This window comes from Saccostrea echinata, unplaced genomic scaffold (genome assembly GCF_033153115.1).
Source record: "Saccostrea echinata isolate AGI-Se365-2 ecotype Australia unplaced genomic scaffold, CSIRO_AGI_Sech_v1 ptg000164l, whole genome shotgun sequence".
Taxonomy (NCBI): Eukaryota; Metazoa; Mollusca; class Bivalvia; order Ostreida; family Ostreidae; genus Saccostrea; species Saccostrea echinata.
This window is the reverse complement of record NW_026889913.1, coordinates 1-27,630: the sequence shown is the minus strand read 5'-3', so window position 1 is coordinate 27,630 and position 27,630 is coordinate 1. Positions and strand designations below refer to the sequence as shown.

The following is a 27,630-nucleotide window of genomic DNA, read 5'->3' as shown; positions in this document are numbered from 1 at the left end:
ACGACATAAAGGGTCTTACTCTGTTATTGTTGTGTATTTATTTTACCACTTACAACCATTCTGTATTCAACTTTGTACAGTGAATATCTGTATAACAAGTACTCAGTAAGTAAATGTCTGTCTTAACGATGTTTTAGAGGCATCTTTTCGAAAAATTTGGGTGGCCGTGATAACGGCCGTTTGTGTTTGTTTTAAACTTCTGTCTTGACTGTCAAACTGAATTCTTTAGCCTCCAAATCCGTACAGGGTGCGTCCTTGGCGTTTCAAGGCGTAGACCACGTCCATAGCTGTGACGGTCTTTCTCTTGGCATGCTCCGTGTAGGTTACAGCATCTCGGATCACGTTCTCCAAGAAAACCTTAAGAACTCCACGAGTTTCCTCGTAGATGAGACCGGAAATACGTTTGACACCACCACGGCGAGCAAGACGGCGTATGGCTGGCTTGGTGATACCCTGGATGTTGTCTCTCAAGACTTTTCTGTGTCGCTTAGCGCCTCCTTTTCCAAGACCTTTTCCTCCTTTGCCACGTCCAGACATGTTATAAGTTCAGTCAGTAGTACTGTTCTGATGAACTGATCATGCGTAATTGCCTAATTTATAGTCCAAATTGAGGACCCGTGAGAGCGCACGATGCTTTGAAAAGTTCGGAACGTTACCAAAGCGGTATTGTGACAAGCTTTACGATTGGTCAGCTTGGCATGATGGGAATGTTTACATTTCTTGCCCCACAGGAATTTTAACCACATTTAATTAATTTTGATTCTTTAATTTCTTCACATATAGGCAAGTTTATGTTCAATTTATTCACCTAAACCAAAATATTGGTACGTGGAGGTACATATATACATTTTATACAAACTGGTATACAAAACAACAACAAAAAAAAAAAAAAAAAAAAACATGACAGAAAATGAATAAAAATGATAAAGAGAGAGAGGGGAATTATATCAAGCAGGACAGACAGCATCATAATTTTTTAGGATAAACATACACAATTTTTTGTTTTGTTGTTGTTATTTTTTTTATTTCAGTATTTTTTGCTTTGAGTTTAACAAAATAAATACCGTTGTTGCCGAATGATAATTAAAACGTGGGTGGGTGGGTGGGGATTAAGTTATTCAAAGGAAAGGGGTGTGACAGATAACACCGAAATAATACAAAATGTAGAAGCTGAATGAAACTTTTGATTCTCATTCATTTATGATATCTAGTTATAGATGTGATCATTTATTTGATTTCCTCTTTTCTCAGTTAATTTTCAAAGGCAACTTTAAGCAGTGACCAAACCGGCTTTATAAATGAGCCTTTTTCATTTTATTACACGCCACGTTAGAACGAATATCGTTATATTTGACGTTGTTTAGAAATCAATAAAAATCATACTTTGAATATAAATGAAATACGGAATTGCAGTTCTGAAATGCATGTACTCGCATATGTGCATAGCTGTAGAACTAATGAGATAAAGTTGTAATACTGTTATTATTTTTTGCTTCGACACATTCCATCATATTCTATTTAAATAATTGTGCTATTTTCTAATTTATTTCGCAAAATTCTTGAATGTATTCTAGAGGGGCAGGTTGATGGACTTGTACAAAATATAGTTTCAAGATGTGTAGACAACTTCTACAACAAATTGATGATGACAATAGTACTATGAAATTGTCTAGCATTGTGCTCTTTCATAATTTATGTAATTATATATATGCAAGGCACAGATATATTCACTGAAGGATGTATTGTGTCTCAACATTTTTTTTTTTTTTTTTTTTTTTTTTTTTTTTTCCAATTTGGGGGCATTGTTCGCTGAATTTGATAAAATTTATTAATTTCGGCCAAATAATTCAACATTATTTTCAGAGATGTTTCAACGTCTGAACAGAAGGCATCTTTTCGAAGAATGTAGGTGGCCGTGAAAACGGCCGTTTGCTTTAGGACTTGAAATACAGCTTAAAATTAAGCACGCTCTCCACGAATACGTCTGGCCAGCTGGATGTCTTTGGGCATGATGGTTACTCTCTTGGCGTGAATGGCGCACAGGTTGGTGTCCTCAAAGAGACCAACAAGGTAAGCTTCGCTTGCTTCCTGTAAAGCCATGACAGCTGAACTCTGGAAACGCAAGTCGGTCTTAAAATCCTGAGCGATTTCCCGGACCAAGCGCTGGAATGGCAGCTTCCTGATGAGAAGCTCAGTGCTCTTCTGGTATCTCCGAATTTCACGGAGGGCGACAGTTCCTGGCCTGTATCTATGCGGTTTCTTAACGCCACCCGTGGCTGGTGCGCTTTTACGAGCAGCTTTGGTAGCGAGCTGTTTTCTGGGGGCCTTGCCTCCTGTAGATTTTCGTGCCGTCTGCTTGGTACGTGCCATGCTATCTCCTCAGATTATTCAAACTCGAATGAATGAAGTGGCAGTGTTGCGCCGTGAACTTATATATCTTTGTAAGCTCAAGTTGAAAATCGCTGCGGTCTACCAGTCGGCTTAGTCGATTGGCTGGTGCCCGCAGTAACACTCGCTACGATTAGTCAGGTGAACGAGATGACCATTGGCTACGTCTGTAGGTAGTTTCAATCCACAGAATTGCCCCAAAAGAAAAAGAAAATCAAGTCGGTTTTTGACACATGATTTCACTGCAGATACATATAGTCAAATATTTTTTTTTTAAATATATATATGGTGAATAATGGGGATGAATGTAACGTCAATTGAATAGAAAATAGAATTATTTATTATATATATATACATATATTTTCAATTCGTTATTGAAGCAAAATGCATTTTCGAAAAATATATATTATATATTTCTTGTCATTATTTCCTCCTACCATTATCTGAACAAGCCCAGTAATATTACTAAGTATCATGATACTTGCAGATAATCAGAATGGTGCATATAGGATGAACAGGAATTACCCTGTTGCAAAAACAAGAACAAAACAAATAATACAAATAAATGAATAATTAATTAAATGAATGAATAATTAAATAAATGAATGAATGAATAAATGAAAAGAATAAATAAATGAAACGAATAAGAATGTATGTATCTGTCTTTCAATAGGTACGCATGAACTTTTATTCCATTCGTTCCACATTTGATTCCAAATAAAGTGGGGGGGAAAAAAAAGAAAAAAAAATATTAACAATAATAATAATAATAATAAATAAATAAATAAAATAAATTAATAAATAAAATTAAATAAAATAAAGAAAATTAATAATAATAATAAAACTTCAAAAAAAAGAAAAGAAAAAAAAATACTAGAATGATAACACTAATAATAATGGCCATATAGTTTGCGTAGGCGTTGTGATGTGGAAAAAGTAAAATTTTATTTACTTGAGGGAGGGTATGTAAACAAAATAAAAACTGACTTTTGTTTCTTCTTCTTCTCAGAAACAGCATGTTAATATTATCATGACTTTGTAATTTGCTTCCAGTCGAAGACAAATAAACTATGTGTAATAGGTAAGTGTACTTCTTGTTTATTCATTTTGTGTTTCCATTAGTACATGTATGTAATAGAGGCATCTTTTCTAAAAATGTTGGTAGCCCTGAAAAGGGCTTTTGTAATTGGTTTAAGACAATTGGCAGCCTACGCCTTGGTGGCTTTCTTTGGGGTTTTTGACTTCTTGGCTGTGGCTTTCTTGGGCGCTTTGGTTTTCGTAGGCTTTGGAGCTGCCTTGGCTTTCTTGGGAGACTTAGTAGCTGCTTTCTTCTTGGGAGACTCGGCCTTCTTGGGTGCTGCAGGTTTCTTAACAGCCTTTTTCTTTTCTGTTGGCTTTTTCTCCCCGGTTGTCTTCTTGGGTTTGGTCGTTTTCTTGGGCTTGGCAGCCTTAGGTTTGGTGACTTTTTTGGTCTTGGGTTTCTTCTCCGTCTTGGGCTTCTCTCCCAGCTTGAAGGAACCACTGGCACCTGTACCCTTGGCCTGTTTGAGAACTCCCTTCTTGACTCCGTTCTTGAGGGCCATCTTCAGATGGGTGTTGACACTAGAGGCGTCATTACCGACTTTGTAGTTGCCCATGATGTACTTGAGAATAGCTTGTCTCGAGGAACCTCCGCGCTCCTTCAGGGCAGCCACAGCAGCGCTGATCATCTCGATGTACTTGGGATGGGCGGGGACCGTCTTGGGTTTGGAAACCTTCTTCTTGGCGGGGGATTTTGCTGGTGCGGCGTCTGCCATAATTTTTTTGTCCTGTTTTCTACAACTGATGTGAACGACGTTATCGACGATAAGGAAATGAATGAAATCACCTCCGCCGATGGCCTTATTTGAGTGGCGGCGAGCGCGGACCTCCGTGAAAACTCCCCAATTGTCGACAGCGTAGAGGATTGAACTCGTCCAACTTTGTGTTTCAATACCTGTAATTTTTCCGATATTGTCCTCCCAATTTTACTTAATTTTCTCAAATATGTCACTGTGCGTTTTCTTGAAATATTTTCCTACATAACTGTTTCCGTTTAAGGTTCTTAATCTGTCATTTTAAAGGAGGAATTGTCTGTTGATTCTGAAAATGCGCTGTTCCCTGGAGCCCAGAAGCGACTAATTTTGATTAAAACACGAAAACAAGAGGAATAGAACACGAGTAAGGGATTGAAGTACTTACTACATTGCTATGCGATAAAACATACATGTACATTTCTTTCAATTGTCTTATATGTTACTTAAAATCCGAATGAAAATGCAAACATTCGGCACAAACACGCGCACAATGGATAGTGATGTGTGCCTTGCATTTCATATGAAATGGAGAGAAAAAAAACAAAACAAAAACAAAACAACAAAAAAAAAACAAACAAACAAACAAACAAAAGGGTCATATGAAGAGAAATCACGGAATCTCACAAATTGTTGAATGTTCAAATATATATCTAATATACTTTCTAGATCAGTGGATGTTCACCCCCTTAAAGGGACAACATATAATTTCTTTTCGAATATTTAAATACATGACACCTACTTTATAATTATAACACCGAGGACACCGGGAAGATCCAGACCGTACGTAACGTACCACATTCGGTGGTACAACGTCTGAATTTCTCAGTATAATTATATCATAAGAATATACATAACTGACATCCTTGTAAATTACATGAAAAAAAAAAAAAATCACATAAAAAGGGCGTGTATTTAATAATTGTAGAACACTCACTTAATTAGTAGTTATACATAAGAGAGAGACAGAGAGAGACGAACAAGGCGAATCATGGGAGTAGCTTATTCATTGATATTAATTTGTTTCTTGTAATTTACACACACAAATAATTGAGTACATGTAAATAAACAGAATGTGGTCAAAAGCCAATGTATTTAAAATCTATATCTTTCAAGTTGAACAAGACAACCAGTATATAATACAAGACAATACAATACATTGATACAAGCATCAAATTGGTTGCACACTTTCCACGTGCAGATCATGATTCCCTGCATCTATATGTCACGTGACGATGCAGATGTGCTGCACGGCGCAGTGATGGACATCGCAATAAATGTAAAGTGTTAAAAAAAATGTCGTTTAGTCATTCGCATCGGTAGTCTATTCGAAAGAAAATTTACTACCAGTGTTTAATTGTGTTAGTACTGTAAGTATCCGGAAACTGGCATCGAGTTGCTTTTATTCACTCTTATTATGGGAAGCACACTTTTTTGAATAAGAACATTCAAGACATAATATAAACCACATCTTCTTATTCTTATGAGATTCTTATATTCATCACTTTTATCTATTTTATCAATTAGGAATTTTGTCTAAATAATCATCATATAAAACAATAGCGAGGGGGAAAAAAAAAAAGAAGAAGAAACATTAAGGATTTAACTGGAGTTACAGATCTTTTGAATATGTTAATAAAATAATGATCATATTTAAAAATATTTGTATTAAAGGAAAAAATTGAAAGTTAGATCGCCATGTTAGATGATTTCCGCAGTTTCTAGTCTTAATTGGTCAATGAAATGGGTTTTTTTTTTCTTTTCTTATCTCTTTGTTGAGTGAGCATTCAAGTAATAAGTGAGAATTCAACATTTGTACGCAGGCCTATAAGGTTTGGATTCAACTGCCTATAACGAGAAAGAAAAAACGTACATATACGAATATACATGCGAGTCAATTTTTAAATTTATTGCTTTTGTTATTGACTTAATACATTTATTTATCATTAAATATATAACACTTTCTTTGATGTTTGATCTCTGTTCTGTGTTGAAAATTATTGAATTCGTGTGTTTCTATTATTTTCTAGCTATAATAATTGTTTACGTTTCAACTCGTTTGTAATGTAGGTATCTTTTCGAAAAGCTTATGTGGCCGTGAAAACGGCCGTTTGGTTTTGTGCTGCACACAACACAACTATAGGATCTTTTTACTTGGCGGCTTTCTGTGTCTTTTTGGGAAGGAGCACCGCTTGGATGTTGGGCAGGACACCACCCTGCGCGATGGTCACGCCGGACAGGAGTTTGTTCAATTCTTCGTCGTTGCGGATGGCCAGCTGCAGATGACGGGGAATGATTCTGGTCTTTTTGTTGTCGCGGGCAGCGTTGCCTGCCAACTCCAAGACTTCTGCGGCCAAGTACTCAAGAACGGCAGCCAAGTACACGGGAGCGCCTGCTCCCACTCTCTCGGCGTAGTTGCCCTTTCTCAGCAGACGGTGAATACGACCCACGGGGAACTGCAGTCCGGCGCGGGAAGAACGGCTCTTGGCCTTCCCCTTCACTTTGCCTCCTTTGCCACGTCCAGACATTCTTAACGGTTATGTTCTTTCGTGTACAGTCAACGAATAATCCAGCGACGCCCGCACGCACCAATTTAAACAACCAAGCGGATCCAACGGTGCAGCCAATTAACGCGTCGCTCTGTTGTGCCTTTAGGTGAAATCCGAACAAGTAATGTTTTCTCGGAGGTCCGTAACAAGCTTCTCCTCCTACTCGCATATAAATAGTAAATTTTACCATTTCACTTTATTCATCTCTTCAGTTTGACCTGTCAACTTGAGATCATGCCACCCAAAGTCGGATCCAAAGGCGCCAAGAAAGCAGTCACCAAGGCCAAGACACCGAGGAGCACAGACAAGAAAAGGAGGAAGAGGAGGAGGGAATCTTATGCCATTTACATCTACAAAGTCCTAAAGCAGGTGCACCCTGACACTGGTGTTTCCAGCAAGGCCATGAGCATAATGAACTCCTTCGTCAACGATATCTTTGAGAGAATCGCTGCCGAAGCCTCTCGTTTGGCCCACTACAACAAGCGATCTACAATCACAAGCAGAGAGGTCCAGACTGCTGTCCGTCTCCTTCTGCCCGGTGAACTGGCCAAGCACGCCGTATCTGAGGGCACCAAAGCCGTCACCAAGTACACCAGCAGCAAATAATCTCATTTTGCAAGTACACACACCAAACGGCCCTTTTAAGGGCCAACTAATTTTTTAGAAAAGATACCTTCATATTACATGCGTTATTGAGACACAAATAATATGTACGAGTGTTACAATGTGAATGCATGTGCTCGTAAAAGTGGCAAACGTATAAAAATCCCACATTGTTTACAACTGATTATAATAACAGAAGTAGGATAAATAAAGAAATACAAGTAGGTATTATTATATGAATGAGAGCCAAATTTTATTCACAAATAACTTGAATGTACAACCAAGCATATATCTGAAATAACTGTATCTTCAAATATAAATAAAATACAAGCATGCGAGGTCCATCTGATGTACACAAAATCCTGGTTCATTTGTCCTCTGTATACTGAATTAATTATCAGCGTACATTATATAATTGATAATAAAGTATCTCAATTCAGCTAATATCAATGAAACAGATAAATAAATTCAAGACCCCCCCCCTCCCCTTTCTTTGACATTGACATATTGGAATTTTCAATCAGTAATTATACATCAATAAAAGTGCAATGACCAAAATGCGATAATTATACATTGACAATTAATTGTCTAACATTAGTCATAATTGTTAAACAAGAAAAAAAAGCATGTCACTCAGCGCCAGTTGGTACCTGTCATTGTCGGTAGATCGATCCCTCAAAATAATACTCAAGACAGCAGCATTATTATTTTAATATATGATTATAATAATAAAAAAAAATTAAATAATATATACTGTTTGTGTGTGTTTATTCAATATTTCTTGTCCAAACCTAAATTCAATACATATTTGTTGCTCTGTATATAGTTTTGAGGAAATATTACGACATAAAGGGTCTTACTCTGTTATTGTTGTGTATTTATTTTACCACTTACAACCATTCTGTATTCAACTTTGTACAGTGAATATCTGTATAACAAGTACTCAGTAAGTAAATGTCTGTCTTAACGATGTTTTAGAGGCATCTTTTCGAAAAATTTGGGTGGCCGTGATAACGGCCGTTTGTGTTTGTTTTAAACTTCTGTCTTGACTGTCAAACTGAATTCTTTAGCCTCCAAATCCGTACAGGGTGCGTCCTTGGCGTTTCAAGGCGTAGACCACGTCCATAGCTGTGACGGTCTTTCTCTTGGCATGCTCCGTGTAGGTTACAGCATCTCGGATCACGTTCTCCAAGAAAACCTTAAGAACTCCACGAGTTTCCTCGTAGATGAGACCGGAAATACGTTTGACACCACCACGGCGAGCAAGACGGCGTATGGCTGGCTTGGTGATACCCTGGATGTTGTCTCTCAAGACTTTTCTGTGTCGCTTAGCGCCTCCTTTTCCAAGACCTTTTCCTCCTTTGCCACGTCCAGACATGTTATAAGTTCAGTCAGTAGTACTGTTCTGATGAACTGATCATGCGTAATTGCCTAATTTATAGTCCAAATTGAGGACCCGTGAGAGCGCACGATGCTTTGAAAAGTTCGGAACGTTACCAAAGCGGTATTGTGACAAGCTTTACGATTGGTCAGCTTGGCATGATGGGAATGTTTACATTTCTTGCCCCACAGGAATTTTAACCACATTTAATTAATTTTGATTCTTTAATTTCTTCACATATAGGCAAGTTTATGTTCAATTTATTCACCTAAACCAAAATATTGGTACGTGGAGGTACATATATACATTTTATACAAACTGGTATACAAAACAACAACAAAAAAAAAAAAAAAAAAAACATGACAGAAAATGAATAAAAATGATAAAGAGAGAGAGGGGAATTATATCAAGCAGGACAGACAGCATCATAATTTTTTAGGATAAACATACACAATTTTTTGTTTTGTTGTTGTTATTTTTTTTATTTCAGTATTTTTTGCTTTGAGTTTAACAAAATAAATACCGTTGTTGCCGAATGATAATTAAAACGTGGGTGGGTGGGTGGGGATTAAGTTATTCAAAGGAAAGGGGTGTGACAGATAACACCGAAATAATACAAAATGTAGAAGCTGAATGAAACTTTTGATTCTCATTCATTTATGATATCTAGTTATAGATGTGATCATTTATTTGATTTCCTCTTTTCTCAGTTAATTTTCAAAGGCAACTTTAAGCAGTGACCAAACCGGCTTTATAAATGAGCCTTTTTCATTTTATTACACGCCACGTTAGAACGAATATCGTTATATTTGACGTTGTTTAGAAATCAATAAAAATCATACTTTGAATATAAATGAAATACGGAATTGCAGTTCTGAAATGCATGTACTCGCATATGTGCATAGCTGTAGAACTAATGAGATAAAGTTGTAATACTGTTATTATTTTTTGCTTCGACACATTCCATCATATTCTATTTAAATAATTGTGCTATTTTCTAATTTATTTCGCAAAATTCTTGAATGTATTCTAGAGGGGCAGGTTGATGGACTTGTACAAAATATAGTTTCAAGATGTGTAGACAACTTCTACAACAAATTGATGATGACAATAGTACTATGAAATTGTCTAGCATTGTGCTCTTTCATAATTTATGTAATTATATATATGCAAGGCACAGATATATTCACTGAAGGATGTATTGTGTCTCAACATTTTTTTTTTTTTTTTTTTTTTTTTTTTTTTTTTTCCAATTTGGGGGCATTGTTCGCTGAATTTGATAAAATTTATTAATTTCGGCCAAATAATTCAACATTATTTTCAGAGATGTTTCAACGTCTGAACAGAAGGCATCTTTTCGAAGAATGTAGGTGGCCGTGAAAACGGCCGTTTGCTTTAGGACTTGAAATACAGCTTAAAATTAAGCACGCTCTCCACGAATACGTCTGGCCAGCTGGATGTCTTTGGGCATGATGGTTACTCTCTTGGCGTGAATGGCGCACAGGTTGGTGTCCTCAAAGAGACCAACAAGGTAAGCTTCGCTTGCTTCCTGTAAAGCCATGACAGCTGAACTCTGGAAACGCAAGTCGGTCTTAAAATCCTGAGCGATTTCCCGGACCAAGCGCTGGAATGGCAGCTTCCTGATGAGAAGCTCAGTGCTCTTCTGGTATCTCCGAATTTCACGGAGGGCGACAGTTCCTGGCCTGTATCTATGCGGTTTCTTAACGCCACCCGTGGCTGGTGCGCTTTTACGAGCAGCTTTGGTAGCGAGCTGTTTTCTGGGGGCCTTGCCTCCTGTAGATTTTCGTGCCGTCTGCTTGGTACGTGCCATGCTATCTCCTCAGATTATTCAAACTCGAATGAATGAAGTGGCAGTGTTGCGCCGTGAACTTATATATCTTTGTAAGCTCAAGTTGAAAATCGCTGCGGTCTACCAGTCGGCTTAGTCGATTGGCTGGTGCCCGCAGTAACACTCGCTACGATTAGTCAGGTGAACGAGATGACCATTGGCTACGTCTGTAGGTAGTTTCAATCCACAGAATTGCCCCAAAAGAAAAAGAAAATCAAGTCGGTTTTTGACACATGATTTCACTGCAGATACATATAGTCAAATATTTTTTTTTTAAATATATATATGGTGAATAATGGGGATGAATGTAACGTCAATTGAATAGAAAATAGAATTATTTATTATATATATATACATATATTTTCAATTCGTTATTGAAGCAAAATGCATTTTCGAAAAATATATATTATATATTTCTTGTCATTATTTCCTCCTACCATTATCTGAACAAGCCCAGTAATATTACTAAGTATCATGATACTTGCAGATAATCAGAATGGTGCATATAGGATGAACAGGAATTACCCTGTTGCAAAAACAAGAACAAAACAAATAATACAAATAAATGAATAATTAATTAAATGAATGAATAATTAAATAAATGAATGAATGAATAAATGAAAAGAATAAATAAATGAAACGAATAAGAATGTATGTATCTGTCTTTCAATAGGTACGCATGAACTTTTATTCCATTCGTTCCACATTTGATTCCAAATAAAGTGGGGGGGAAAAAAAAGAAAAAAAAATATTAACAATAATAATAATAATAATAAATAAATAAATAAAATAAATTAATAAATAAAATTAAATAAAATAAAGAAAATTAATAATAATAATAAAACTTCAAAAAAAAGAAAAGAAAAAAAAATACTAGAATGATAACACTAATAATAATGGCCATATAGTTTGCGTAGGCGTTGTGATGTGGAAAAAGTAAAATTTTATTTACTTGAGGGAGGGTATGTAAACAAAATAAAAACTGACTTTTGTTTCTTCTTCTTCTCAGAAACAGCATGTTAATATTATCATGACTTTGTAATTTGCTTCCAGTCGAAGACAAATAAACTATGTGTAATAGGTAAGTGTACTTCTTGTTTATTCATTTTGTGTTTCCATTAGTACATGTATGTAATAGAGGCATCTTTTCTAAAAATGTTGGTAGCCCTGAAAAGGGCTTTTGTAATTGGTTTAAGACAATTGGCAGCCTACGCCTTGGTGGCTTTCTTTGGGGTTTTTGACTTCTTGGCTGTGGCTTTCTTGGGCGCTTTGGTTTTCGTAGGCTTTGGAGCTGCCTTGGCTTTCTTGGGAGACTTAGTAGCTGCTTTCTTCTTGGGAGACTCGGCCTTCTTGGGTGCTGCAGGTTTCTTAACAGCCTTTTTCTTTTCTGTTGGCTTTTTCTCCCCGGTTGTCTTCTTGGGTTTGGTCGTTTTCTTGGGCTTGGCAGCCTTAGGTTTGGTGACTTTTTTGGTCTTGGGTTTCTTCTCCGTCTTGGGCTTCTCTCCCAGCTTGAAGGAACCACTGGCACCTGTACCCTTGGCCTGTTTGAGAACTCCCTTCTTGACTCCGTTCTTGAGGGCCATCTTCAGATGGGTGTTGACACTAGAGGCGTCATTACCGACTTTGTAGTTGCCCATGATGTACTTGAGAATAGCTTGTCTCGAGGAACCTCCGCGCTCCTTCAGGGCAGCCACAGCAGCGCTGATCATTTCGATGTACTTGGGATGGGCGGGGACCGTCTTGGGTTTGGAAACCTTCTTCTTGGCGGGGGATTTTGCTGGTGCGGCGTCTGCCATAATTTTTTTGTCCTGTTTTCTACAACTGATGTGAACGACGTTATCGACGATAAGGAAATGAATGAAATCACCTCCGCCGATGGCCTTATTTGAGTGGCGGCGAGCGCGGACCTCCGTGAAAACTCCCCAATTGTCGACAGCGTAGAGGATTGAACTCGTCCAACTTTGTGTTTCAATACCTGTAATTTTTCCGATATTGTCCTCCCAATTTTACTTAATTTTCTCAAATATGTCACTGTGCGTTTTCTTGAAATATTTTCCTACATAACTGTTTCCGTTTAAGGTTCTTAATCTGTCATTTTAAAGGAGGAATTGTCTGTTGATTCTGAAAATGCGCTGTTCCCTGGAGCCCAGAAGCGACTAATTTTGATTAAAACACGAAAACAAGAGGAATAGAACACGAGTAAGGGATTGAAGTACTTACTACATTGCTATGCGATAAAACATACATGTACATTTCTTTCAATTGTCTTATATGTTACTTAAAATCCGAATGAAAATGCAAACATTCGGCACAAACACGCGCACAATGGATAGTGATGTGTGCCTTGCATTTCATATGAAATGGAGAGAAAAAAAACAAAACAAAAACAAAACAACAAAAAAAAAAACAAACAAACAAACAAACAAAAGGGTCATATGAAGAGAAATCACGGAATCTCACAAATTGTTGAATGTTCAAATATATATCTAATATACTTTCTAGATCAGTGGATGTTCACCCCCTTAAAGGGACAACATATAATTTCTTTTCGAATATTTAAATACATGACACCTACTTTATAATTATAACACCGAGGACACCGGGAAGATCCAGACCGTACGTAACGTACCACATTCGGTGGTACAACGTCTGAATTTCTCAGTATAATTATATCATAAGAATATACATAACTGACATCCTTGTAAATTACATGAAAAAAAAAAAAATCACATAAAAAGGGCGTGTATTTAATAATTGTAGAACACTCACTTAATTAGTAGTTATACATAAGAGAGAGACAGAGAGAGACGAACAAGGCGAATCATGGGAGTAGCTTATTCATTGATATTAATTTGTTTCTTGTAATTTACACACACAAATAATTGAGTACATGTAAATAAACAGAATGTGGTCAAAAGCCAATGTATTTAAAATCTATATCTTTCAAGTTGAACAAGACAACCAGTATATAATACAAGACAATACAATACATTGATACAAGCATCAAATTGGTTGCACACTTTCCACGTGCAGATCATGATTCCCTGCATCTATATGTCACGTGACGATGCAGATGTGCTGCACGGCGCAGTGATGGACATCGCAATAAATGTAAAGTGTTAAAAAAAATGTCGTTTAGTCATTCGCATCGGTAGTCTATTCGAAAGAAAATTTACTACCAGTGTTTAATTGTGTTAGTACTGTAAGTATCCGGAAACTGGCATCGAGTTGCTTTTATTCACTCTTATTATGGGAAGCACACTTTTTTGAATAAGAACATTCAAGACATAATATAAACCACATCTTCTTATTCTTATGAGATTCTTATATTCATCACTTTTATCTATTTTATCAATTAGGAATTTTGTCTAAATAATCATCATATAAAACAATAGCGAGGGGGAAAAAAAAAAAGAAGAAGAAACATTAAGGATTTAACTGGAGTTACAGATCTTTTGAATATGTTAATAAAATAATGATCATATTTAAAAATATTTGTATTAAAGGAAAAAATTGAAAGTTAGATCGCCATGTTAGATGATTTCCGCAGTTTCTAGTCTTAATTGGTCAATGAAATGGGTTTTTTTTTTCTTTTCTTATCTCTTTGTTGAGTGAGCATTCAAGTAATAAGTGAGAATTCAACATTTGTACGCAGGCCTATAAGGTTTGGATTCAACTGCCTATAACGAGAAAGAAAAAACGTACATATACGAATATACATGCGAGTCAATTTTTAAATTTATTGCTTTTGTTATTGACTTAATACATTTATTTATCATTAAATATATAACACTTTCTTTGATGTTTGATCTCTGTTCTGTGTTGAAAATTATTGAATTCGTGTGTTTCTATTATTTTCTAGCTATAATAATTGTTTACGTTTCAACTCGTTTGTAATGTAGGTATCTTTTCGAAAAGCTTATGTGGCCGTGAAAACGGCCGTTTGGTTTTGTGCTGCACACAACACAACTATAGGATCTTTTTACTTGGCGGCTTTCTGTGTCTTTTTGGGAAGGAGCACCGCTTGGATGTTGGGCAGGACACCACCCTGCGCGATGGTCACGCCGGACAGGAGTTTGTTCAATTCTTCGTCGTTGCGGATGGCCAGCTGCAGATGACGGGGAATGATTCTGGTCTTTTTGTTGTCGCGGGCAGCGTTGCCTGCCAACTCCAAGACTTCTGCGGCCAAGTACTCAAGAACGGCAGCCAAGTACACGGGAGCGCCTGCTCCCACTCTCTCGGCGTAGTTGCCCTTTCTCAGCAGACGGTGAATACGACCCACGGGGAACTGCAGTCCGGCGCGGGAAGAACGGCTCTTGGCCTTCCCCTTCACTTTGCCTCCTTTGCCACGTCCAGACATTCTTAACGGTTATGTTCTTTCGTGTACAGTCAACGAATAATCCAGCGACGCCCGCACGCACCAATTTAAACAACCAAGCGGATCCAACGGTGCAGCCAATTAACGCGTCGCTCTGTTGTGCCTTTAGGTGAAATCCGAACAAGTAATGTTTTCTCGGAGGTCCGTAACAAGCTTCTCCTCCTACTCGCATATAAATAGTAAATTTTACCATTTCACTTTATTCATCTCTTCAGTTTGACCTGTCAACTTGAGATCATGCCACCCAAAGTCGGATCCAAAGGCGCCAAGAAAGCAGTCACCAAGGCCAAGACACCGAGGAGCACAGACAAGAAAAGGAGGAAGAGGAGGAGGGAATCTTATGCCATTTACATCTACAAAGTCCTAAAGCAGGTGCACCCTGACACTGGTGTTTCCAGCAAGGCCATGAGCATAATGAACTCCTTCGTCAACGATATCTTTGAGAGAATCGCTGCCGAAGCCTCTCGTTTGGCCCACTACAACAAGCGATCTACAATCACAAGCAGAGAGGTCCAGACTGCTGTCCGTCTCCTTCTGCCCGGTGAACTGGCCAAGCACGCCGTATCTGAGGGCACCAAAGCCGTCACCAAGTACACCAGCAGCAAATAATCTCATTTTGCAAGTACACACACCAAACGGCCCTTTTAAGGGCCAACTAATTTTTTAGAAAAGATACCTTCATATTACATGCGTTATTGAGACACAAATAATATGTACGAGTGTTACAATGTGAATGCATGTGCTCGTAAAAGTGGCAAACGTATAAAAATCCCACATTGTTTACAACTGATTATAATAACAGAAGTAGGATAAATAAAGAAATACAAGTAGGTATTATTATATGAATGAGAGCCAAATTTTATTCACAAATAACTTGAATGTACAACCAAGCATATATCTGAAATAACTGTATCTTCAAATATAAATAAAATACAAGCATGCGAGGTCCATCTGATGTACACAAAATCCTGGTTCATTTGTCCTCTGTATACTGAATTAATTATCAGCGTACATTATATAATTGATAATAAAGTATCTCAATTCAGCTAATATCAATGAAACAGATAAATAAATTCAAGACCCCCCCCCCTCCCCTTTCTTTGACATTGACATATTGGAATTTTCAATCAGTAATTATACATCAATAAAAGTGCAATGACCAAAATGCGATAATTATACATTGACAATTAATTGTCTAACATTAGTCATAATTGTTAAACAAGAAAAAAAAGCATGTCACTCAGCGCCAGTTGGTACCTGTCATTGTCGGTAGATCGATCCCTCAAAATAATACTCAAGACAGCAGCATTATTATTTTAATATATGATTATAATAATAAAAAAAAATTAAATAATATATACTGTTTGTGTGTGTTTATTCAATATTTCTTGTCCAAACCTAAATTCAATACATATTTGTTGCTCTGTATATAGTTTTGAGGAAATATTACGACATAAAGGGTCTTACTCTGTTATTGTTGTGTATTTATTTTACCACTTACAACCATTCTGTATTCAACTTTGTACAGTGAATATCTGTATAACAAGTACTCAGTAAGTAAATGTCTGTCTTAACGATGTTTTAGAGGCATCTTTTCGAAAAATTTGGGTGGCCGTGATAACGGCCGTTTGTGTTTGTTTTAAACTTCTGTCTTGACTGTCAAACTGAATTCTTTAGCCTCCAAATCCGTACAGGGTGCGTCCTTGGCGTTTCAAGGCGTAGACCACGTCCATAGCTGTGACGGTCTTTCTCTTGGCATGCTCCGTGTAGGTTACAGCATCTCGGATCACGTTCTCCAAGAAAACCTTAAGAACTCCACGAGTTTCCTCGTAGATGAGACCGGAAATACGTTTGACACCACCACGGCGAGCAAGACGGCGTATGGCTGGCTTGGTGATACCCTGGATGTTGTCTCTCAAGACTTTTCTGTGTCGCTTAGCGCCTCCTTTTCCAAGACCTTTTCCTCCTTTGCCACGTCCAGACATGTTATAAGTTCAGTCAGTAGTACTGTTCTGATGAACTGATCATGCGTAATTGCCTAATTTATAGTCCAAATTGAGGACCCGTGAGAGCGCACGATGCTTTGAAAAGTTCGGAACGTTACCAAAGCGGTATTGTGACAAGCTTTACGATTGGTCAGCTTGGCATGATGGGAATGTTTACATTTCTTGCCCCACAGGAATTTTAACCACATTTAATTAATTTTGATTCTTTAATTTCTTCACATATAGGCAAGTTTATGTTCAATTTATTCACCTAAACCAAAATATTGGTACGTGGAGGTACATATATACATTTTATACAAACTGGTATACAAAACAACAACAAAAAAAAAAAAAAAAAAAACATGACAGAAAATGAATAAAAATGATAAAGAGAGAGAGGGGAATTATATCAAGCAGGACAGACAGCATCATAATTTTTTAGGATAAACATACACAATTTTTTGTTTTGTTGTTGTTATTTTTTTTATTTCAGTATTTTTTGCTTTGAGTTTAACAAAATAAATACCGTTGTTGCCGAATGATAATTAAAACGTGGGTGGGTGGGTGGGGATTAAGTTATTCAAAGGAAAGGGGTGTGACAGATAACACCGAAATAATACAAAATGTAGAAGCTGAATGAAACTTTTGATTCTCATTCATTTATGATATCTAGTTATAGATGTGATCATTTATTTGATTTCCTCTTTTCTCAGTTAATTTTCAAAGGCAACTTTAAGCAGTGACCAAACCGGCTTTATAAATGAGCCTTTTTCATTTTATTACACGCCACGTTAGAACGAATATCGTTATATTTGACGTTGTTTAGAAATCAATAAAAATCATACTTTGAATATAAATGAAATACGGAATTGCAGTTCTGAAATGCATGTACTCGCATATGTGCATAGCTGTAGAACTAATGAGATAAAGTTGTAATACTGTTATTATTTTTTGCTTCGACACATTCCATCATATTCTATTTAAATAATTGTGCTATTTTCTAATTTATTTCGCAAAATTCTTGAATGTATTCTAGAGGGGCAGGTTGATGGACTTGTACAAAATATAGTTTCAAGATGTGTAGACAACTTCTACAACAAATTGATGATGACAATAGTACTATGAAATTGTCTAGCATTGTGCTCTTTCATAATTTATGTAATTATATATATGCAAGGCACAGATATATTCACTGAAGGATGTATTGTGTCTCAACATTTTTTTTTTTTTTTTTTTTTTTTTTTTTTTTCCAATTTGGGGGCATTGTTCGCTGAATTTGATAAAATTTATTAATTTCGGCCAAATAATTCAACATTATTTTCAGAGATGTTTCAACGTCTGAACAGAAGGCATCTTTTCGAAGAATGTAGGTGGCCGTGAAAACGGCCGTTTGCTTTAGGACTTGAAATACAGCTTAAAATTAAGCACGCTCTCCACGAATACGTCTGGCCAGCTGGATGTCTTTGGGCATGATGGTTACTCTCTTGGCGTGAATGGCGCACAGGTTGGTGTCCTCAAAGAGACCAACAAGGTAAGCTTCGCTTGCTTCCTGTAAAGCCATGACAGCTGAACTCTGGAAACGCAAGTCGGTCTTAAAATCCTGAGCGATTTCCCGGACCAAGCGCTGGAATGGCAGCTTCCTGATGAGAAGCTCAGTGCTCTTCTGGTATCTCCGAATTTCACGGAGGGCGACAGTTCCTGGCCTGTATCTATGCGGTTTCTTAACGCCACCCGTGGCTGGTGCGCTTTTACGAGCAGCTTTGGTAGCGAGCTGTTTTCTGGGGGCCTTGCCTCCTGTAGATTTTCGTGCCGTCTGCTTGGTACGTGCCATGCTATCTCCTCAGATTATTCAAACTCGAATGAATGAAGTGGCAGTGTTGCGCCGTGAACTTATATATCTTTGTAAGCTCAAGTTGAAAATCGCTGCGGTCTACCAGTCGGCTTAGTCGATTGGCTGGTGCCCGCAGTAACACTCGCTACGATTAGTCAGGTGAACGAGATGACCATTGGCTACGTCTGTAGGTAGTTTCAATCCACAGAATTGCCCCAAAAGAAAAAGAAAATCAAGTCGGTTTTTGACACATGATTTCACTGCAGATACATATAGTCAAATATTTTTTTTTTAAATATATATATGGTGAATAATGGGGATGAATGTAACGTCAATTGAATAGAAAATAGAATTATTTATTATATATATATACATATATTTTCAATTCGTTATTGAAGCAAAATGCATTTTCGAAAAATATATATTATATATTTCTTGTCATTATTTCCTCCTACCATTATCTGAACAAGCCCAGTAATATTACTAAGTATCATGATACTTGCAGATAATCAGAATGGTGCATATAGGATGAACAGGAATTACCCTGTTGCAAAAACAAGAACAAAACAAATAATACAAATAAATGAATAATTAATTAAATGAATGAATAATTAAATAAATGAATGAATGAATAAATGAAAAGAATAAATAAATGAAACGAATAAGAATGTATGTATCTGTCTTTCAATAGGTACGCATGAACTTTTATTCCATTCGTTCCACATTTGATTCCAAATAAAGTGGGGGGGAAAAAAAAGAAAAAAAAATATTAACAATAATAATAATAATAATAAATAAATAAATAAAATAAATTAATAAATAAAATTAAATAAAATAAAGAAAATTAATAATAATAATAAAACTTCAAAAAAAAGAAAAGAAAAAAAAATACTAGAATGATAACACTAATAATAATGGCCATATAGTTTGCGTAGGCGTTGTGATGTGGAAAAAGTAAAATTTTATTTACTTGAGGGAGGGTATGTAAACAAAATAAAAACTGACTTTTGTTTCTTCTTCTTCTCAGAAACAGCATGTTAATATTATCATGACTTTGTAATTTGCTTCCAGTCGAAGACAAATAAACTATGTGTAATAGGTAAGTGTACTTCTTGTTTATTCATTTTGTGTTTCCATTAGTACATGTATGTAATAGAGGCATCTTTTCTAAAAATGTTGGTAGCCCTGAAAAGGGCTTTTGTAATTGGTTTAAGACAATTGGCAGCCTACGCCTTGGTGGCTTTCTTTGGGGTTTTTGACTTCTTGGCTGTGGCTTTCTTGGGCGCTTTGGTTTTCGTAGGCTTTGGAGCTGCCTTGGCTTTCTTGGGAGACTTAGTAGCTGCTTTCTTCTTGGGAGACTCGGCCTTCTTGGGTGCTGCAGGTTTCTTAACAGCCTTTTTCTTTTCTGTTGGCTTTTTCTCCCCGGTTGTCTTCTTGGGTTTGGTCGTTTTCTTGGGCTTGGCAGCCTTAGGTTTGGTGACTTTTTTGGTCTTGGGTTTCTTCTCCGTCTTGGGCTTCTCTCCCAGCTTGAAGGAACCACTGGCACCTGTACCCTTGGCCTGTTTGAGAACTCCCTTCTTGACTCCGTTCTTGAGGGCCATCTTCAGATGGGTGTTGACACTAGAGGCGTCATTACCGACTTTGTAGTTGCCCATGATGTACTTGAGAATAGCTTGTCTCGAGGAACCTCCGCGCTCCTTCAGGGCAGCCACAGCAGCGCTGATCATCTCGATGTACTTGGGATGGGCGGGGACCGTCTTGGGTTTGGAAACCTTCTTCTTGGCGGGGGATTTTGCTGGTGCGGCGTCTGCCATAATTTTTTTGTCCTGTTTTCTACAACTGATGTGAACGACGTTATCGACGATAAGGAAATGAATGAAATCACCTCCGCCGATGGCCTTATTTGAGTGGCGGCGAGCGCGGACCTCCGTGAAAACTCCCCAATTGTCGACAGCGTAGAGGATTGAACTCGTCCAACTTTGTGTTTCAATACCTGTAATTTTTCCGATATTGTCCTCCCAATTTTACTTAATTTTCTCAAATATGTCACTGTGCGTTTTCTTGAAATATTTTCCTACATAACTGTTTCCGTTTAAGGTTCTTAATCTGTCATTTTAAAGGAGGAATTGTCTGTTGATTCTGAAAATGCGCTGTTCCCTGGAGCCCAGAAGCGACTAATTTTGATTAAAACACGAAAACAAGAGGAATAGAACACGAGTAAGGGATTGAAGTACTTACTACATTGCTATGCGATAAAACATACATGTACATTTCTTTCAATTGTCTTATATGTTACTTAAAATCCGAATGAAAATGCAAACATTCGGCACAAACACGCGCACAATGGATAGTGATGTGTGCCTTGCATTTCATATGAAATGGAGAGAAAAAAAACAAAACAAAAACAAAACAACAAAAAAAAAAACAAACAAACAAACAAACAAAAGGGTCATATGAAGAGAAATCACGGAATCTCACAAATTGTTGAATGTTCAAATATATATCTAATATACTTTCTAGATCAGTGGATGTTCACCCCCTTAAAGGGACAACATATAATTTCTTTTCGAATATTTAAATACATGACACCTACTTTATAATTATAACACCGAGGACACCGGGAAGATCCAGACCGTACGTAACGTACCACATTCGGTGGTACAACGTCTGAATTTCTCAGTATAATTATATCATAAGAATATACATAACTGACATCCTTGTAAATTACATGAAAAAAAAAAAAAATCACATAAAAAGGGCGTGTATTTAATAATTGTAGAACACTCACTTAATTAGTAGTTATACATAAGAGAGAGACAGAGAGAGACGAACAAGGCGAATCATGGGAGTAGCTTATTCATTGATATTAATTTGTTTCTTGTAATTTACACACACAAATAATTGAGTACATGTAAATAAACAGAATGTGGTCAAAAGCCAATGTATTTAAAATCTATATCTTTCAAGTTGAACAAGACAACCAGTATATAATACAAGACAATACAATACATTGATACAAGCATCAAATTGGTTGCACACTTTCCACGTGCAGATCATGATTCCCTGCATCTATATGTCACGTGACGATGCAGATGTGCTGCACGGCGCAGTGATGGACATCGCAATAAATGTAAAGTGTTAAAAAAAATGTCGTTTAGTCATTCGCATCGGTAGTCTATTCGAAAGAAAATTTACTACCAGTGTTTAATTGTGTTAGTACTGTAAGTATCCGGAAACTGGCATCGAGTTGCTTTTATTCACTCTTATTATGGGAAGCACACTTTTTTGAATAAGAACATTCAAGACATAATATAAACCACATCTTCTTATTCTTATGAGATTCTTATATTCATCACTTTTATCTATTTTATCAATTAGGAATTTTGTCTAAATAATCATCATATAAAACAATAGCGAGGGGGAAAAAAAAAAAGAAGAAGAAACATTAAGGATTTAACTGGAGTTACAGATCTTTTGAATATGTTAATAAAATAATGATCATATTTAAAAATATTTGTATTAAAGGAAAAAATTGAAAGTTAGATCGCCATGTTAGATGATTTCCGCAGTTTCTAGTCTTAATTGGTCAATGAAATGGGTTTTTTTTTTCTTTTCTTATCTCTTTGTTGAGTGAGCATTCAAGTAATAAGTGAGAATTCAACATTTGTACGCAGGCCTATAAGGTTTGGATTCAACTGCCTATAACGAGAAAGAAAAAACGTACATATACGAATATACATGCGAGTCAATTTTTAAATTTATTGCTTTTGTTATTGACTTAATACATTTATTTATCATTAAATATATAACACTTTCTTTGATGTTTGATCTCTGTTCTGTGTTGAAAATTATTGAATTCGTGTGTTTCTATTATTTTCTAGCTATAATAATTGTTTACGTTTCAACTCGTTTGTAATGTAGGTATCTTTTCGAAAAGCTTATGTGGCCGTGAAAACGGCCGTTTGGTTTTGTGCTGCACACAACACAACTATAGGATCTTTTTACTTGGCGGCTTTCTGTGTCTTTTTGGGAAGGAGCACCGCTTGGATGTTGGGCAGGACACCACCCTGCGCGATGGTCACGCCGGACAGGAGTTTGTTCAATTCTTCGTCGTTGCGGATGGCCAGCTGCAGATGACGGGGAATGATTCTGGTCTTTTTGTTGTCGCGGGCAGCGTTGCCTGCCAACTCCAAGACTTCTGCGGCCAAGTACTCAAGAACGGCAGCCAAGTACACGGGAGCGCCTGCTCCCACTCTCTCGGCGTAGTTGCCCTTTCTCAGCAGACGGTGAATACGACCCACGGGGAACTGCAGTCCGGCGCGGGAAGAACGGCTCTTGGCCTTCCCCTTCACTTTGCCTCCTTTGCCACGTCCAGACATTCTTAACGGTTATGTTCTTTCGTGTACAGTCAACGAATAATCCAGCGACGCCCGCACGCACCAATTTAAACAACCAAGCGGATCCAACGGTGCAGCCAATTAACGCGTCGCTCTGTTGTGCCTTTAGGTGAAATCCGAACAAGTAATGTTTTCTCGGAGGTCCGTAACAAGCTTCTCCTCCTACTCGCATATAAATAGTAAATTTTACCATTTCACTTTATTCATCTCTTCAGTTTGACCTGTCAACTTGAGATCATGCCACCCAAAGTCGGATCCAAAGGCGCCAAGAAAGCAGTCACCAAGGCCAAGACACCGAGGAGCACAGACAAGAAAAGGAGGAAGAGGAGGAGGGAATCTTATGCCATTTACATCTACAAAGTCCTAAAGCAGGTGCACCCTGACACTGGTGTTTCCAGCAAGGCCATGAGCATAATGAACTCCTTCGTCAACGATATCTTTGAGAGAATCGCTGCCGAAGCCTCTCGTTTGGCCCACTACAACAAGCGATCTACAATCACAAGCAGAGAGGTCCAGACTGCTGTCCGTCTCCTTCTGCCCGGTGAACTGGCCAAGCACGCCGTATCTGAGGGCACCAAAGCCGTCACCAAGTACACCAGCAGCAAATAATCTCATTTTGCAAGTACACACACCAAACGGCCCTTTTAAGGGCCAACTAATTTTTTAGAAAAGATACCTTCATATTACATGCGTTATTGAGACACAAATAATATGTACGAGTGTTACAATGTGAATGCATGTGCTCGTAAAAGTGGCAAACGTATAAAAATCCCACATTGTTTACAACTGATTATAATAACAGAAGTAGGATAAATAAAGAAATACAAGTAGGTATTATTATATGAATGAGAGCCAAATTTTATTCACAAATAACTTGAATGTACAACCAAGCATATATCTGAAATAACTGTATCTTCAAATATAAATAAAATACAAGCATGCGAGGTCCATCTGATGTACACAAAATCCTGGTTCATTTGTCCTCTGTATACTGAATTAATTATCAGCGTACATTATATAATTGATAATAAAGTATCTCAATTCAGCTAATATCAATGAAACAGATAAATAAATTCAAGACCCCCCCCCCTCCCCTTTCTTTGACATTGACATATTGGAATTTTCAATCAGTAATTATACATCAATAAAAGTGCAATGACCAAAATGCGATAATTATACATTGACAATTAATTGTCTAACATTAGTCATAATTGTTAAACAAGAAAAAAAAGCATGTCACTCAGCGCCAGTTGGTACCTGTCATTGTCGGTAGATCGATCCCTCAAAATAATACTCAAGACAGCAGCATTATTATTTTAATATATGATTATAATAATAAAAAAAAATTAAATAATATATACTGTTTGTGTGTGTTTATTCAATATTTCTTGTCCAAACCTAAATTCAATACATATTTGTTGCTCTGTATATAGTTTTGAGGAAATATTACGACATAAAGGGTCTTACTCTGTTATTGTTGTGTATTTATTTTACCACTTACAACCATTCTGTATTCAACTTTGTACAGTGAATATCTGTATAACAAGTACTCAGTAAGTAAATGTCTGTCTTAACGATGTTTTAGAGGCATCTTTTCGAAAAATTTGGGTGGCCGTGATAACGGCCGTTTGTGTTTGTTTTAAACTTCTGTCTTGACTGTCAAACTGAATTCTTTAGCCTCCAAATCCGTACAGGGTGCGTCCTTGGCGTTTCAAGGCGTAGACCACGTCCATAGCTGTGACGGTCTTTCTCTTGGCATGCTCCGTGTAGGTTACAGCATCTCGGATCACGTTCTCCAAGAAAACCTTAAGAACTCCACGAGTTTCCTCGTAGATGAGACCGGAAATACGTTTGACACCACCACGGCGAGCAAGACGGCGTATGGCTGGCTTGGTGATACCCTGGATGTTGTCTCTCAAGACTTTTCTGTGTCGCTTAGCGCCTCCTTTTCCAAGACCTTTTCCTCCTTTGCCACGTCCAGACATGTTATAAGTTCAGTCAGTAGTACTGTTCTGATGAACTGATCATGCGTAATTGCCTAATTTATAGTCCAAATTGAGGACCCGTGAGAGCGCACGATGCTTTGAAAAGTTCGGAACGTTACCAAAGCGGTATTGTGACAAGCTTTACGATTGGTCAGCTTGGCATGATGGGAATGTTTACATTTCTTGCCCCACAGGAATTTTAACCACATTTAATTAATTTTGATTCTTTAATTTCTTCACATATAGGCAAGTTTATGTTCAATTTATTCACCTAAACCAAAATATTGGTACGTGGAGGTACATATATACATTTTATACAAACTGGTATACAAAACAACAACAAAAAAAAAAAAAAAAAAAAACATGACAGAAAATGAATAAAAATGATAAAGAGAGAGAGGGGAATTATATCAAGCAGGACAGACAGCATCATAATTTTTTAGGATAAACATACACAATTTTTTGTTTTGTTGTTGTTATTTTTTTTATTTCAGTATTTTTTGCTTTGAGTTTAACAAAATAAATACCGTTGTTGCCGAATGATAATTAAAACGTGGGTGGGTGGGTGGGGATTAAGTTATTCAAAGGAAAGGGGTGTGACAGATAACACCGAAATAATACAAAATGTAGAAGCTGAATGAAACTTTTGATTCTCATTCATTTATGATATCTAGTTATAGATGTGATCATTTATTTGATTTCCTCTTTTCTCAGTTAATTTTCAAAGGCAACTTTAAGCAGTGACCAAACCGGCTTTATAAATGAGCCTTTTTCATTTTATTACACGCCACGTTAGAACGAATATCGTTATATTTGACGTTGTTTAGAAATCAATAAAAATCATACTTTGAATATAAATGAAATACGGAATTGCAGTTCTGAAATGCATGTACTCGCATATGTGCATAGCTGTAGAACTAATGAGATAAAGTTGTAATACTGTTATTATTTTTTGCTTCGACACATTCCATCATATTCTATTTAAATAATTGTGCTATTTTCTAATTTATTTCGCAAAATTCTTGAATGTATTCTAGAGGGGCAGGTTGATGGACTTGTACAAAATATAGTTTCAAGATGTGTAGACAACTTCTACAACAAATTGATGATGACAATAGTACTATGAAATTGTCTAGCATTGTGCTCTTTCATAATTTATGTAATTATATATATGCAAGGCACAGATATATTCACTGAAGGATGTATTGTGTCTCAACATTTTTTTTTTTTTTTTTTTTTTTTTTTTTTTCCCAATTTGGGGGCATTGTTCGCTGAATTTGATAAAATTTATTAATTTCGGCCAAATAATTCAACATTATTTTCAGAGATGTTTCAACGTCTGAACAGAAGGCATCTTTTCGAAGAATGTAGGTGGCCGTGAAAACGGCCGTTTGCTTTAGGACTTGAAATACAGCTTAAAATTAAGCACGCTCTCCACGAATACGTCTGGCCAGCTGGATGTCTTTGGGCATGATGGTTACTCTCTTGGCGTGAATGGCGCACAGGTTGGTGTCCTCAAAGAGACCAACAAGGTAAGCTTCGCTTGCTTCCTGTAAAGCCATGACAGCTGAACTCTGGAAACGCAAGTCGGTCTTAAAATCCTGAGCGATTTCCCGGACCAAGCGCTGGAATGGCAGCTTCCTGATGAGAAGCTCAGTGCTCTTCTGGTATCTCCGAATTTCACGGAGGGCGACAGTTCCTGGCCTGTATCTATGCGGTTTCTTAACGCCACCCGTGGCTGGTGCGCTTTTACGAGCAGCTTTGGTAGCGAGCTGTTTTCTGGGGGCCTTGCCTCCTGTAGATTTTCGTGCCGTCTGCTTGGTACGTGCCATGCTATCTCCTCAGATTATTCAAACTCGAATGAATGAAGTGGCAGTGTTGCGCCGTGAACTTATATATCTTTGTAAGCTCAAGTTGAAAATCGCTGCGGTCTACCAGTCGGCTTAGTCGATTGGCTGGTGCCCGCAGTAACACTCGCTACGATTAGTCAGGTGAACGAGATGACCATTGGCTACGTCTGTAGGTAGTTTCAATCCACAGAATTGCCCCAAAAGAAAAAGAAAATCAAGTCGGTTTTTGACACATGATTTCACTGCAGATACATATAGTCAAATATTTTTTTTTTAAATATATATATGGTGAATAATGGGGATGAATGTAACGTCAATTGAAATAGAAAATAGAATTATTTATTATATATATATACAATATTTTTCAATTCGTTATTGAAGCAAAATGCATTTTCGAAAAAATATATATTATATATTTCTTGTCATTATTTCCTCCTACCATTATCTGAACAAGCCCAGTAATATTACTAAGTATCATGATACTTGCAGATAATCAGAATGGTGCATATAGGATGAACAGGAATTACCCTGTTGCAAAAACAAGAACAAAACAAATAATACAAATAAATGAATAATTAATTAAATGAATGAAATAATTAAAT

General features: G+C 37.0%; 6 protein-coding genes across 6 annotated transcripts; 1 reads left to right on the top strand and 5 right to left on the bottom strand.

The window, feature by feature from the left end:
- Positions 1 to 10,173: 10,173 nt before the first annotated feature.
- LOC133177550 (histone H3) lies at positions 10,174 to 10,584 on the bottom strand. Its single transcript, XM_061312520.1, has one exon. The coding sequence runs from the start codon at positions 10,582 to 10,584 to the stop codon at positions 10,174 to 10,176; it is 411 nt and encodes a 136-aa protein (XP_061168504.1).
- A 1,226-nt stretch (positions 10,585 to 11,810) lies between these two features.
- LOC133177549 (histone H1-delta-like) lies at positions 11,811 to 12,398 on the bottom strand. Its single transcript, XM_061312519.1, has one exon. It carries the CDS (start codon positions 12,396 to 12,398, stop codon positions 11,811 to 11,813), a length of 588 nt encoding a protein of 195 aa, XP_061168503.1.
- A 2,186-nt stretch (positions 12,399 to 14,584) lies between these two features.
- Positions 14,585 to 14,962, bottom strand: LOC133177548 (histone H2A). The gene has a single exon (XM_061312518.1). The coding sequence runs from the start codon at positions 14,960 to 14,962 to the stop codon at positions 14,585 to 14,587; it is 378 nt and encodes a 125-aa protein (XP_061168502.1).
- Positions 14,963 to 15,217: 255 nt separating this feature from the next.
- LOC133177547 (histone H2B-like) lies at positions 15,218 to 15,589 on the top strand. Its single transcript, XM_061312516.1, has one exon. The coding sequence runs from the start codon at positions 15,218 to 15,220 to the stop codon at positions 15,587 to 15,589; it is 372 nt and encodes a 123-aa protein (XP_061168500.1).
- Positions 15,590 to 22,797: 7,208 nt separating this feature from the next.
- On the bottom strand, positions 22,798 to 23,175 carry LOC133177546 (histone H2A). The gene has a single exon (XM_061312515.1). It carries the CDS (start codon positions 23,173 to 23,175, stop codon positions 22,798 to 22,800), a length of 378 nt encoding a protein of 125 aa, XP_061168499.1.
- Positions 23,176 to 26,599: 3,424 nt separating this feature from the next.
- Positions 26,600 to 27,186, bottom strand: LOC133177545 (histone H3-like). The gene is made up of 2 exons (XM_061312514.1): positions 27,176 to 27,186; positions 26,600 to 27,011 (listed from the first exon to the last, which is right to left on the bottom strand). The coding sequence occupies exons 1-2, from the start codon at positions 27,184 to 27,186 to the stop codon at positions 26,600 to 26,602; spliced, it is 423 nt and encodes a 140-aa protein (XP_061168498.1).
- Positions 27,187 to 27,630: the final 444 nt, after the last annotated feature.